General features: G+C 29.7%; 1 protein-coding gene across 1 annotated transcript in view; it reads left to right on the top strand.

The window, feature by feature from the left end:
* The window catches only part of LOC145291343 (exportin-4-like), a 261,999-nt gene that overhangs the window by 126,590 nt on the left and 119,909 nt on the right, over positions 1-15,500 (top strand). Inside the window, exon 2 of the mRNA XM_080137107.1 lies at positions 14,064-14,169. Coding sequence (XP_079993233.1) covers positions 14,064-14,169 — 106 coding nt within the window. The remainder of the gene's footprint in view (positions 1-14,063; positions 14,170-15,500) is intronic.

Genomic DNA, 15,500 nt, shown 5'->3' with positions numbered 1-15,500 from the left:
AGAAACTGTTGTGCAGTTTGTTGAGTGAGGTCAAGTTGAAGGTCAGTGTATCGTGGATTAAGTAGGATGTGGTGACTCTTAATTACATGCTGTAAAAAAAAAAATTGTTGCCAATTGTTTTTTGTTTTCTTCATTTACAAAAGTCTTTTCACACTGATCATTCATAAGCTTATACGAATATCAAACTGATGTGTCGGTAACAAGAGATAGAAAAGCATCAGATTAATCTGCAGTTGTTTTTCTTATGCTTGGAATGGAGTTGTTTTTATTGTGGGCTATCCTCCATCCAACTATAGCTGAAATAGTAGCACATCCTTCATTATTAAGCCTTCATAAGGCAGCTCATCAAAGAAGGAAAATTCTGAAAGAACACCAATTGTGATAGTTTAGAGGATGCTAAATTAAGTTTGGAAAAGCAACACGATTGATTGAAAAAATATTGACAACCTTGAGTTGTGGAGAAGGTGCTAATTAGAAATATACTCAGAATTCTACGAAACTGAGAATATGGCTACAAAAAAACAAATTTTGACATTTTAAATAACTTTGAAGCCATGTATTTACATAATTCAGTTTTCAACAACTTTTATACAGCTTTATTGTTTTTGGTTAATTATATTTTTAACTTGTAAACAAGTTGAAAAAAATATGCTGACATCTCCCTTATTTAATAGACAATTTTTACAAATTATTTTACCTGGACTTTTCTTTAAAAAAAATCTTATTAAAAGGCGCTTTTTTCTTTCTAGTCCCCAGTCTTCTTTAATTGAAAAAAAAGAAATAATTATAAAAAAAATTATGAATTTAATTTTAAATTTGCTGTTCAACAAAGATTTCTAAGTTCAAAAAGATGCACCCAAAGCAGATTGAAGATTACATCGGTTAAAACGTTGCGAAAATAATAGTCTGATTAATCCAAATAATAAATTTTTTGTGTTGACTTTTAATAAATCAGAAGAAAAATATTGACAACCTTGAATTGTGAAGGTGCTAATAAGAAATATACTATTTGTTAAAAACCTTTTACAAAAAAATAACTTAATAACCAAAATCAAACATTTTTTTTTTTTTTTTTAAGAAAGCTGTCAATCACAATGATTCATGAAACAGACTAACTTTCCTGTATATATTAGATAAATATTAATAATTAACGCTTGAACTTATAATTTTATTTAAAAAAAAGTAAAATGAAAGGAAAAAAAGGATGCATTCTACAGGAAAACGTGCAAACTGACAGGGAGATACTGTATGCACACACTACTGTCATGCTTGTAGATGTATAAAGATCAAAATCATTAATATGTATGAAATTTTGATTTAAGTAAATTATAATTGCCTAGCTTTCATCATTCATGCCATAAATGCTTATTTAACTGAAGGAATGGAGGTGATTTTACAAATGGCAATATTTGACAAATTTTTCTTCTTTTAAATAAATGTCTTCCATTTAGTAAACAAGCTCTTTTTCATGTTTTGTTCATCGTTTTTAGTAATAAAACTAATGCAAAATTCTTTTACTTTGATCCAAATTCAAGATTACAAATAAGATTGTGCCATAAAAAAAAATCTCCAAGTTTTTATTTGATGCATCATTTTTCATTAGTTATAAAAGCTAGTGTACAATAAAGACAATTGTTCAGACATCTTTTCGTTTTATCTTAATGCAAGTCATTCTGAAAAGTCATTAAGTAGATTTAATCTTTTCTCTTCCTTGTTCATCTGTCCTATCTGAATAAATTATCCTTTTGTGTGCTTGCAATGCTTTTTCTTTCCTCATCCACATTTGCTATGAACACTTGGAGTTTTGCCATCTCATCAGGACAACCAGGACATAGGGGATTTTTACAGTTGCATATTCTCATGCAAACTGGAATTTTGTGCTGGTCTATATAGTGATGTAGTTATGTCTATTGCCTGTAGAGGTGGGGACTGGGTGGGCTGAATCATTGAATTTTTTAAACTTTTATTTTTAAATCGATATCTTCATTTATATTTTTTGTATTAAGGAGTTATTGCTTGGTAACAAATTTAATTATGAGAGATCAAGAATCTTTAGATAGGAAAAAAAGTGCTCCTTCAGATTGAAGTTAGGTTGTTACAATGTAAAAAACTTATTTAATTGACAGAAAATAAATGTTTTTTTTTGTTTTTTTTTTATAGATCTTGCAAATTGCATTTCATTTATTCACTTAAAAACGTTTTTATATCTTCAACTTTCTGTTTAGGCTTCTGACCTTTGGCAATCAAACAAATGTCTTATAAGTAAATCATTTTTCTTACTTGTAATGTTCAATCCAGTCTTAACTATTGTGGAAACTAACAGCACTTTTTTTTTTTTTTTTTTTTTTCTTCATATATTGTCAGAATTCAAGATAGTAATTTTTTTATTTTTGAAGTTGTTTAGCTCTTCAATTTTTTTTTATTTGCTGTGCACAATTTTACTCGTTATGACCAACTGGCTGTCAGCAGTTTTGTTTTTTCACTAACTACTAATACCATTACTATTGCAAAACACCATTGTCATTGCGTAAAAAAATGATCCCTATCATTAAACTTAAATAAAAAAAAATATCTCTATCATTAAGGTTTAAAAAAAATATGATGCCCTAACATTAAGATTATTTAAAAATGATCCTCAGCCATTATTGTTATACAAAAAGATGTTGAGCTGTCACTTTAAATAATCGAATTCTACCCAATTTTCACCACTAATGAACACCACCCACACTGTTGTCACGGTGACCACTGTACACTCATTAATCCTTATCCTCGAGTGGCCTTGGATAAGTGGTTTCTTGTAAAAAAAAAAATCTATAAAAGTGAAATTGTGTCTGTATGTACATTTCCTTACCAAACTACCGTTAATTTTCAGTCTACAGACTCAAGATTTGACATTTGGGAAAATCTTTTTAATCGGTTTTTGACCTTTGAAAACTCTACCAAACTCCTCCGCCAATTTTGGGCCTAAACATTTGAAATTTTAGATGTAGGTTACTTGGACATGGATCAAACTTTTTACTTTGATTTGAACTCAAAACAAATGTCAAGAAGTCAAAATTGGGGTCAAAGTTAAAAATTTGACCTCTGCAGTCTCTACCAAATTACTTAAGCAATTTTTTGGTCTAAACATTTGAAATTTTACATAAAGTGTATTCAGACATAAGGCAAGTTTTTAGTTGGTTTTTGGCCGAATATTTGGCTGCCAAGGTGTCAAAGTTCAAAAGATTTTATCTTTGTGGTCTCTAGCAAACTATTCAGCCAATTTTGTGTCTAAACATTGGAAATTTTATATAAAGGGTATTCAGAGATGCAGCAAACTTTTTTAATCAGTTTTTTGGTGACATTCCACCAATTTTGGGTCTAAATACTTGAAATTTTAGATAAAGGTTACCTGGACAGGAGTCACACTTTTTAATATATATATATGTGTGTGTGCACATAAAGTTATGAACAATACATAGGGCCTGAGCAAAGCCAAGCTGAACTGCAAGTAAAAATAAAATATCCACTGCCATTATTACTATATATAAAGATCCTCCTACACTTTATAGTTTAGTAAAGCAATAAAAATCATGATGCCATCAAAATATTACATAATCATAATAGATTTACAACCATCAATTATCGATTAGTTATAAATAAATTGTTTACTTACATTTATTTGTCATCTTGTTAGACTGCTTGTGATTCATGATCTGTTGTATCAGAAATCTATTTATGCAGAATGCATGAATAAAATAATTTAGGAAAATTTTCTCTTAGGAATTTGAGTAAAAATAATGAGTATATTTATCACACAAATCTCAAGAACGAATAACCTTGGTTATAAAAGGTGGCAATCTGAATACGGTAGAAGAGATGGGGGAGGGAGGTGTTAAAAAAAGAAAAAGGAAATGCACGTTTATAGTAAGAAAACCATAATGCAGAATGTAGGGAAGGAAAAGGGGGAAGTGAGTGTGATTGTCATAACCTGGTTAGCATGTCAATGTTTGTGTGGTATAGAAATCAATGTTAACAGAACATTTTAATAAATTTGATAAAGAGTCAAATTTTTAAATGAACTTGAAAAACACCTGAAATTTTTCTTTTATTACATCTGAGGTCACTGGGTTAGAGCCATAAAATAACTGTAGTATAATAGTGTAAAGAAAGATTCATAAAAAGTAGATTTCCTTATTAATATTATGATGAAACTAAGAATATCTCAAGGATGAATCTTGTATAACTAGAAATTTTGTGTACTGGTCCATCAGTAACTTTTTTTTTTTTTTTTTAACATTATGGGATTTTTCTCATTTCAAAATATCAGATCTTTTCTAATTTTACAAATTGAAAATATTGCACTAATAGTAAATAAATTCTTAATGAATAAAGTGGATGACATGACCGGAAATTGAAACATTGATATCTTTAGTCTTAGGTTCTACCAATTGAGCTATTTAGACTTACAGAGCTTAAAACATTACAATATTAAAAAAAAAAATAATGACGTCATAGATTCATTTCCAACCACGAGTTCAAAAACATAAACGTTAATAAAAAGTAAATGGATACGTAAACATTACTAATAGAATTGGAAATTATTTTAATAGTCCAAAAAATTTATTTTACTTTAACTATGGATTCGTGTTAAAACAATTCAACAAATACTAGAATTTGGGCCTGTTTATTTAAAACAAGGCCGATAGCCATTAGTTGTGTGCTCTCGTGTAATGAATGAATGCGTGAATGTAGGATTGACATGAAATTCTTAAAGATAAACTAAAATGACCGAAAAATGTGCTGAAATGACTTAAATAAAAAGCAAATGACTTAGAATGACTTTAATGAACTTAAGGATGAATTGAATGACCTTAAGAATTACTTGAATGCTTAAAAAATAACTGGAATCCTTCAAAAACAACTTGAATGATCTGGAGAATGACTTGAATGGCTTTGAGACTGATTGGTTGTAAAGTGGGTGATCATTTTACATTAAATTAATACAAAAAAGTGATCCCCCACTTTATATCACAAGGTTGCAAACCTTAGTACAGCATGTAAGAACAGATACTACACTTTGATCTTGTTTATATAGTTTATTTCCATAATGAAAAATTTTTACAAATTAAATAATGACAAATTCCAAAAATAAAAGCAAAAAATTAACATTTGTAAACAAACTTAGGCACAAGGCCATACAAAAAGTGGGATGGGGAGTGTTGTAGGGTCTTTGTTACTAAAGTGAAAATGGAGTCTTTGGCGACTTTACTCTTGACTGGCAACATTTACCACAATACCTCATTCACTCTGTGGACTCTAAACTAACTAATGAAAACCCCAGCATTTTTGCAAAAACGAATATATTTACAATACTTTGATCGTGGCCAAAAGGCCAAGAAAAGCTTAAAAAGCAAAGAACAGCATCTATTAACAACAGACCTTTGATCTTAACCAAAAAGGCCAAGCACAAAAGTGTTACCGACCGGCGGAGTGACTTAGTTGCTTGCACGCGACTAAAAATTGGTTTAAACATTTACATTAAATTTTGTTTAATATTTTCAGATTTTAAATTTATTTTGTGTTTTTTAATGATTCTTTTTGATTTGACTTAACTCCATTTTCAGCTTTTATAACTGTTTGAAAGTAATATTCTTTTTTAGTGATACTGCAGCATGAAGACTTTTTTTAATTTTTACCTCATTATTACGAATGTTATAACTGTTCAAGGCAACTTTTGTAATCATGATATATTTGAGATTTTTTCCTAAAAACTAAAAAAAGAAATCCTTCAGACTAGCAATATATTTTCACATAGGCAATGTTAGTAAATACGGCTAGTGTGTATGTATCCAAGCAGTTGTGCAAGATAGCCCAATGGTAGGAGTTTAGGCTTCTTTTCATGGGGTCCTGATTTTGAGTCTTGCTAGATTCAGCCACTGATGAGTTGTAGACAACAAAACACTCGTCAGTGGATAATTATATTTAAAAAAAAAAAACAAACAAAAAAACACACACACACACACATATATATATATATATAATCTCTTCTATAATATAAAGCTGAATGTGTGTGTGGTCACAAATAGGCGCCTATATGGTTGACTATTTTAAAAAAACTGATTACATATAATAATAGATGTATCTCGATACAGGAATGGGTATGTTTGATCTGGCAGAACGGTGGTTCATTAAAATTGTGGGGTCTGCGTACGCACCTGGTCCACAAAGTATGGAAATAAAAACTTTTAAAAGTTAAAAAAAAAGAACGTTTACAAGTGTTTTTGATATAGATGTACATAAGAATACTTTGATAAGTATGTTTGAACTTAAACAGGGATAGTATAATAAAATTGTGGGGTCTGCGTTCGCGCCTGGCCTCCGTAGAATGAAAATAGGCACAAACTTTAATAAAGACTTTTCATATCTATCTACGTAAATATACTTTGATAATTGTTTCAATTTGAAGAAATATGGTATAATAAAATTATGGGGTGTTCGTTCGCACCTGACCTCCATAGAATGGAAATATGTCACAAAGTTTAACAAGGTTTTTTTAATATAGATCCACAGAATATTGTGATAAGTGTTTCAGTGTGAACAGGTATGGTATAATAAATTATGGGGCTTATCTATTTTATTTCTACTTTCATCATATTTTGCTTTGGTTTTGATACTCCCAAATTCAACCCAAATTTACAACCCTTCCTTTTCATAACCTATCATACTTTCATAAATCAGAGTCCATTTTCTGTAGGCTGTTTTTGAACCCAGTCAACAACGGGTACTTTTGCTAGTCTATAATATAAAGCTGAACGTCTGTGTGTGTGTCTGGTCACGAATAGGCTCCTATATGGTTGACTATTTCAAAAAAACTGATTACGTATAATGATAGAAGATGTATCGAGGATCAGGAAAGGGTATGTTTGATCTGGCAGAACGGTGGTTCATAAAAATTGTGAGGTCTGCGTTCGCGCCTGGCCCCCAAAGTATGGAAATAAAAAATGGAAAAAAAAAACAAAAAAAAAACGTTTACAAGGGTTTTTGATATAGATGTACATAAGTATACTTTGATAAGTATGTTTCTACTATACTAGGGATAGTATAATAAAATTGTGGGGTCTGTATTCGCGCCTGTACTCCATGGAAATATGGCACAAACTTTAACAAAAACTTTTCATATCTATTTGCGTAAGTATACTTTGATAATTATGTTTTAGTTTGAAGAAATATGGTATAATAAAATTATTGGGTGTTTGTTCGCGCATGACCTCCATAGAATGTAAATATGTCACAAAGTTTAACAAGGTTTTTTTAAAAGGGGTGAGGGTCCACAATGACACCTTAACTTTAATCTTAATTCATGTTAGCTTTTATTTATTTTGAGTTGAATCATATTGTCTTGAATAAATTCACCTCATAAATTCATGTTCTTATTAAAGTGAAAGCCAAAAAAAGTCAGAACTTGAGACAATTCTCGACACAAATTTTGTATAACTGTTTTTTTTCCTTCTCCACTTGCACGTGGCACTCTTTCGAAAATAGATATATAATAGAAAATAAGAACGTTACTCGTTATGTCAAAAGAAGGAAAAAATCCTGCTCACATGATTACGTGTCTTTTTAAAAACATTTGCATAACCTTATTTATATATCTGTTTAAGCTTTTTTTTGTCAGTGTACTAGAAGGAATTCAGTTGATTACAACCCTTTCTGCGTGTTCTTTACATTACAATAGTACAACCCTGAATCCGACGGCACAATACTACACCGTTCAATACTGTAAAACTGAAACGCAGTTCTGTTTGAAAAGGGCGCCATATTTATATCGATTCTTTGCTTTAAAAAACTAAAGTAATTACGCGTTTACTTTTTTAATATCCCATTTTGCTGTTTTGGATTATTTTACTGAAGTAAAGCTTCATTATTTTTCAAAACTGTTTTTGTTTCTTTTTTTCGATAGTCTTCGATATTATTTAGTTAGAGTGTTTAGCAGAAAAGCCAACAAATGACTACCCAAAAATATAAATATACAAGAAATAAATATTACCATAGTCAATAAAAGTTCAGTTCATGTTTTTTTTTTTTTTTTTTTAAATAGTTTTTAATGCTCTTTACTTGAAATAATTTCAGCAAACCGAAATTAAAATGAAATTTGAGGCGATAACTACTTAAATGAATTTTTATATTAACTACACATGCCATAATCGAATATTCCTCAAGCACAAAATAACGGAAAACATTAAAATGTTTATAAATATTCCTTACGCTGACGGAACTCTCTTAAATTGTTAACACAGAATGCTCAGGTGCCCCTCCTTCAAATTGAAAATGGGGCTCTCCATTTCAAAGTCGCTGCCATTTTGATTTTTTTTTTAAACTGGTTCGTGAATTTAAAAAAAAAAAAAAAAAAATTTTTTTTTTACAAACTACTTAAAAATACAAACCAATGAACTTTTCTACCATAAAAGTAAATTTTATTGAATAAGGTAACATTTATTTCTTGTATATTTATATTATTATATATATTACATTTTCTCTTTGTAATGAAACATCATTTTGTTGGTCACTCTTGGCTACGAATGGAAACAAAGTTGATATAAAAAAATATTTTCGAAAATTATCTTTACTTTCATCATATTTTGCCTAGGGTAAAACTTTTGAGTATCAAAACCTATCTCATTACAACCCCTCCTTTTCATAACCTATCATACTTTCATCAATCACAGTCCATTTTCTGTAGGCTGTTTTTGAACCCAGTCAACGATAGGTACTTCTGCTAGTATATATATATATATATATATATATATATATATATATATTTATTTATTATACAATCATGTTCATAAGAAAGTTCTTGCAGTTTTTAACTTTTAAATTCAGATATACATATTTCTGCTCAACTAAAAGTTTAAACACCAGCAGAATCAACGCACTTTTGCCAACGCAAAGAAGTGTATTTATGCCAGTAATATAAAAATCTTGCATTCAAAGGCGTTTTTGATATTGCTTAGGTTTTTTAAGCATTTCTGATGCAGAAAGTTGTCGAGATGCTTAAAAAAGTAGCCAGTAGGTAAGAGTATGGCAGATGAGGCAGTTTTGTAGCTCAATTTGTCCAACTTCTGCAGAGTCAGTTTAGCAACGTGTTGTCAGGCATTGTCATGGAGAAGAATTGGATTAGGGTATATTTTTTATTTTTGAAATCGCAACTTTATAACATAAAAATTGATAGAACATATATCCGAAATCTGCAAGAATTAAAATATATTTAAACATACTTTACAACTGGGCTACAAAACAAGAGCTACAATGATATTAGAGCATCTCCATTTATGCTGAACATCTATAGAATGCCAACATCAATATATTACATATGAATGAGTCTCCTGTGGACGATAGCCCAATGGTAGGAGTTTAACTGTTTGTAAACAGATTACAGTAAAATATTACAAAGGGAAATTTTATATAAAAATGAAGATTAATGAAAAATGATTAAATGACGACAAAAGAATTATAATTTATGTAATAAAAAAATGTATAGATATATAATTTAGATAAACTCAACAATTGGTATAATAAAATACATATTTTTTAATTAGCTTTGTATAAAATTAAATATATAGACCTGTGTTATATATATATATATATATATATATATATATATATATATATAAAATTACAATAATACTATCTAAGTAAATATGCATAGATCAATTATAAATAAGAAAATACTAAATAGAATATTTTTTAGTAGAGTATAGCAAAATAAATACAATTAAAGAAATTTAAATGTTAGTGACTTTACTTGAAAATTAATAGTAATAAAGGATAAAATAAAAGGTAATTGCAACTTCACTTCCAATTTTCAGATTTTATAATCATGCTCAAATGCATTTTATTTTATTTTAATGGATTGATAGTTGCTATTTCTTCTGACAAGTTAAGGGCAGAATAGATTCATTGATTAATATAATAATTAAATGAATGATTTTGCGCTATGAAACAGTTGCTGTCCAGAATTGTAAATGTCAACGCAATTAAAGGAATAAATTGTAATAATGAAATTTGGAATATAGACTTTTGTCATTTCTGTTGAGTGTTGAGACATGTTGAACAGAGTGCAGTCTCGATACGGAGTGTGAAGTAATTTCCAATAACAAAGATGGCAGCAGTATTTGCTAGTAACAAAGATGGCGGCCATGAATCAAATGCGGTCGGTGACATAGTTAACGGCGAACTGATTGAATCTAAAATTCGACAATATTTATAGTAACTTTAGAAGATTTTCATTGGTTGGTTACCACAGCCGGTGGTTATAACAACGATTGGCGAAATCATTGGTGTCATACCCCCATTACTCGTGATGAGATGGTCTCCTAGTGACTTCGGCTACAAGGAGACAGGGTAGAAGTACTCGTCAGGGATTCGTTACTTGACACTCAACCCGACATAAAAAAAAAACGATTGGCGAAATCATTGGTGTTATGCCCCATTAGGAGTCAAAAACATTTTACAGCTCTGTATTTACATTGAGCTTTATAAATTAAGGATTAGTATATAAAAAAAGGTGACATAATTGAAAAAATACAAAAAAAACTATTTCCACAGAAATACATTTAATTATGTTTCCTCCTAGAATCTTCGACATGAAAATGTATACAGTATATAAGAAAAAATGCCCCCCTCCCCGAGCTAGCTGTTCATCTCCAGCCTCTAACATATTTTCTGCTTTCTGCCAACTTGACTCAGAATCAGCATCAAGGCCAATAGTTGCTGGCTCGGTCATCTACGGTTTGTTGATATTGTTCTGGTCAGACAATTGTGGCAGACATACAGTGGTGTTTGATCGAATTAAATCGGGTGGCCACTTGTTAGGTCCAAGATTAAGTGGATGTTTAATACTCAAATCAGTAAATTTGAAAACCTGAATCCCTCCTCTATCTTTCTATCTCATTTAATGAAGAAATGTTTTGATGATAAAGTTAATATTAAAAGATCTTACTATATTTGATTCGATTCTTTTATTAGTATTAATTTAGTTATTGTTCTCTTAATTTTGATTCAAGTTTAAAAAAAATCTTTATCGAAAACTTGTGAAGACCTAAGCAGCTTTTTGTCCCTTCATGTTATTAAAGGCTAGCTCTACTGAGCTGATGTTGCTCACGATACTGTTAAGTCATTTTAGTTAATTTTTATTTAATTAAAAATATGAGTTGCTGATGTTGATTTACCCCCCCCCTCCCGATTATGCTGAAAAAATGTTTTCATATTTCTAATTGTTAGATGGGACTACATAATTTAAAATATAAACTGTAGTAACGCATGTTACTGATACAAAAATAATTGAAATTATCTAATTAGAATCAAATTTTGATATATTAGCTTATATTAAGCCCAACTTTTAAAATCTCACAAATCATAGATTTAAATGTAACTTTATCTCGGTAGAGTTACCCTACGTTGCCTGAGGCCATAAACAACAAAATAAGAACTTGTGTGTGTTCAATTTTTATAAAATTGATCCCTCTTGTTCTCTCTTTACCCCTGCTTCTTGTTTTTACCTTTGTTTTCCCTCAACACAGTTTCTTCTACAACTGAGTAAATATGTTGGAGTTTCTGCTTCTGGGCAATGTAGCTTTAAATACGCCAGTTATATCTAAAATATTGAGCACTTTTTGGTTAACGTATACAACAATACTGTATTACTTTTATTTCTCTCCAGGTAAGTTTTTTTTTTTTTTTTTTTTTTTTTTTTTTTTTTTTTTGTCTCATGTACAATGAAACACATAAAAATTTAAAGTATATTTTACAAACCAATAATGGATTGTAAGTTTTATACTTATTCTAAATCTAATTTAAAAAAGTAAAATAAGTATTTCTATTTGATTAAGAATGCAATTTTTTTTTTCTTTTTTAACTAAAAATATATTTAATTTGTATAATGTAAAGAACTCTTTGAAAGAAGTTTTAGATTTTATTTAAATTGGCGAGTTTTTAGTGTCTCGGTTCTGTCATTTTCAACTATCGCCATTGAGGTATAAAATACAATCTATGTAAGAAAGAAATGGCACTTGTCAAAATCAATGGATTATCTAAGAAAAATGTTTATTTCATTCGTATTTTTTGGATTCATCTGGCTACTGTTCTCATCTTAAGCGTCATTTTTCTATTTCATCGATTGCTAATTTTACTTTAAAATATTTGTATATATAAGCAACACTTATTTATAATTTCTGTGAAAAAAGCTGTTTTCTTTAATCTTTTAAAACAATTTTGAATAAATAATCTCGATTCAGACCTCATGGTTGTTTTTATTTAGTTAATTCCTGTTCATCAACTCTCTTCTATCTAATGCAGCAGAACTATTTCTTGCTCCCTTACTTCTATTGTATGCATGTATGTGTTCAAGTGTGTGCAAGTCTCTCATCACATAACAATGATCTTAACCTTGTTTTTTTTCTGTTGCTTTCTTTATCATAGTACAATAGACTCGGCCACTTATTTCTATGAAACCATATATTAAAATATTGCTTATGTTTAATAGACATAATTTGAATGATGAAATTGCCTGCCTCTTCAGTTTTGTATTTGCTGTGCAGAATTTGACTCTTTACAACCAGCTGGCTGTCATCATAAAAACAAAAACTAATAAAGTTAAAAAAAAAATCCACTATTAAGATTGTTGAAAATGTTAAGTGGTTACGTTTTTAATGATATTTCAAGATAATAAGAATTCAACTATTTTTCATCCGTTTTTTTTTTTTTTTTTTTTTTTTTTTTTAAATTTTATTTTTAAGACGATTCAATCCTTTGTACATTTGGCAACTCTGAGTAGGTTTTAACGTTTCTTAAATAGCATGTTTTATTTTAAAAAATAAATGGATAAAAATTTATGAGAAAAACTACTGCTGGACTTTTCTCTCTATCAGTCCATCTTTTGTTTTTCTTTTCTTTGGCTTTTCTGCTTTTTATGTTACTGTTAAGTGCAATTCTTTATTATGGAAGTTAAGATTTTCTTTCTTCTTACTTTAGAAATTGTGAGCTTTTTCTGCTAGTTATGCAATTTTTTTTATTCTCCATTTGGTCGTCTATGCAAATTTTGTTAAAATTTGCTGGAATTTTAGTAGTGGTTATATTTCCAATTTTAAATTTATTTGCAATATATTTTAATCATAAATGTAGATATCATTTTTGGACACAAAGTAATATATATCCAATTGACAGATTGAAATCTTAAAACTGACTTGAGAATTGAGTTTGTAATGAAGTAATTTAATTAGGTTTATCTACACAGCATTGTCTGGGATTATTTAATTTTTGTTTTGCTCAAAGCAGACCACTTTTGAGTGAGAGCAATATTTTTTCTGATTGGCTAGTAATATAAGTTAAATGAAAAACCCTTGCTATGTTATTTGGTTATCTAATTTTAAATGATTTTAAATGAAACAATTTTTTTTTATTATTGGAGGGGGGGGGGTAAGTTTACAAGGCAGGACACATAAGTTGATGACTGCTGCTTACATTATTTCAGTAAAACAATATAACTATTATGGTATACAGGTAACTATAAGGAATAATATATATATTATTCCTATATTTGTTTTTATTTAAATATCACCCTATTTGATAGTAAAAATATATTGAGCAATGATGCATTTTTGTTTTCATTAATGACGTGAACTGTTTATTTTTAAGTGATCATTGAAAAATTACTTGAGATGGGAATAAATATTCTTTGAAAGGCATACTCTTGCTGGTACATAATACAATCTTTAGAATATATCTTTGGAGTTGAAGCAAATCCATTGTTTTCAGAATTGAAGTCAGACTTGTTTAAAATTTCAGCAGCTTGAAATTGGGTCAAACTTTTTCATCGTAGATTGCACATTTTTTTAATTTTGTTCATTCATTAAAAACAAAGAAAGAAATTGAAATCGTGGAAAACACCACTGTCTATAAATGATGTATGAATTAGTTTTATTTCAAATGTTAAAATTTAATAAGAAATTAAATCTGGAAATTTCTTAATCAACTTATTGTATTTATTTTTTACATTTGAAAATAATTTATTTTTTTTCATTCAGGCTCCACCAGATGTTGTGACACCAGAACAAAGACAAGGTGCCGAAAAGATCATTTTAAATTTTAGAAAATCCAAACTGCCTTATTCCACATGCAAGTATATTTTAGGTAAGTCGATTTAATGTCTTTTTTTTATGCACAATTTATATTCATTACAGCCTAATTCATTTCTATGTGAGTGTATATGCATGTGTGTTAAACCATGTGAATCCCCCATTCCCCAAACCATGTGAAAATGAAAATTAGTATGCTGACAATTGCAGCACATCTATCTCAAAATGCAAGAAGTGTGAAAGAGTGTCTCAGCAGGACAGGTCTTAAAAGCTACCCACAAACAAAAATGTGGGTGTGAGGCGGCAGTATGATGGTAGTACACATCTGTGAAGACTGGGGGTGTTCATTGGTATGTGGAATTGAAAATGACAAAATCCATGGGGATTCAAGAGGATCTGAGAGTGCATAAGAAGAGGAAGCTGAAAGAGAGGAAATCATGTCTGACAGTTTTGTTCTATTTTTTAACTGTGGGTTATTGGCAAGTTTTGAGGTGTCCTCTCTTTTGGGCATCCATGTTGGCTTAATTGTACCTGCATTAATGGTGATATTCTAGCATGAGTCAACAACTATCACACGAACATATCTCTTCTCTATTTATAAAGTTAGATAAGGTCATATATTTTTATGTATAGGATTCACTCCTAAACTATTTTAACCAATCAATAGGAATTTTGGCATGCAAGTGCTAAACATATGGATGCAATTGTTATGTTTTGTTTTATACAAAGGGGATTAAGAGGTAAGTGTTCTTTGTGTAAATTCAGATTACTTCTTTTTTTCTCATTTTTAACAATATTAGACATCAATAAATAAATAATAAATATTCCCCAAATTTTATATTTCTTTGGAATATTTTAAGATGTTAGGGAGCATAATAAAGGCATAACTTCCCACTTGAAAACTCAAATATCAGATTCGCATTGAATTTCATCCATTATGTCCTCCTTATAAAAAGTAAAATCAAGATATAAGTGTTGCAAAACCTTTATTCAGGGAATTCATTTTACCTGCCCTAGTACTTGTGTGTGTGTTTATTCGTATGAGTGTACAAAGTGTTTGGAATCAGTTAGCAAGAGACGGCCATCATAGTTGTGATCTATGAAGAAATTAGTGAATGCGGATCTTTACAAGTCACAAGGTTTAACTATTCCTTGTCAAGATCCAAGAGAACTGCAAAAAGCTAAGAAAATCCTCAACAAGGTCAAATATTAAGTTGAGCCAGAGGGTGCTCTGGTTCTCAGGGCAAGTTGCATGATGTACAAAACAACTGGTGGCTATCTTATTTTCCATGCACTAAGTGGAGAGGGTTGCTGCGATAAGACCATATGTGTGGTAGCAGAAAATCCAGAAGTGGCTCTGAGAATTTCTATAACTTTACCAGTCCC

Source organism: Euprymna scolopes, chromosome 12, assembly GCF_053919585.1.
Source record: "Euprymna scolopes isolate OS-2025 chromosome 12, ASM5391958v1, whole genome shotgun sequence".
In the NCBI taxonomy this organism is placed as follows: domain Eukaryota; kingdom Metazoa; phylum Mollusca; class Cephalopoda; order Sepiida; family Sepiolidae; genus Euprymna; species Euprymna scolopes.
The sequence above is the reverse complement of the archived record's forward strand: the minus strand, read 5'-3'. Positions and strand labels throughout refer to the sequence as shown.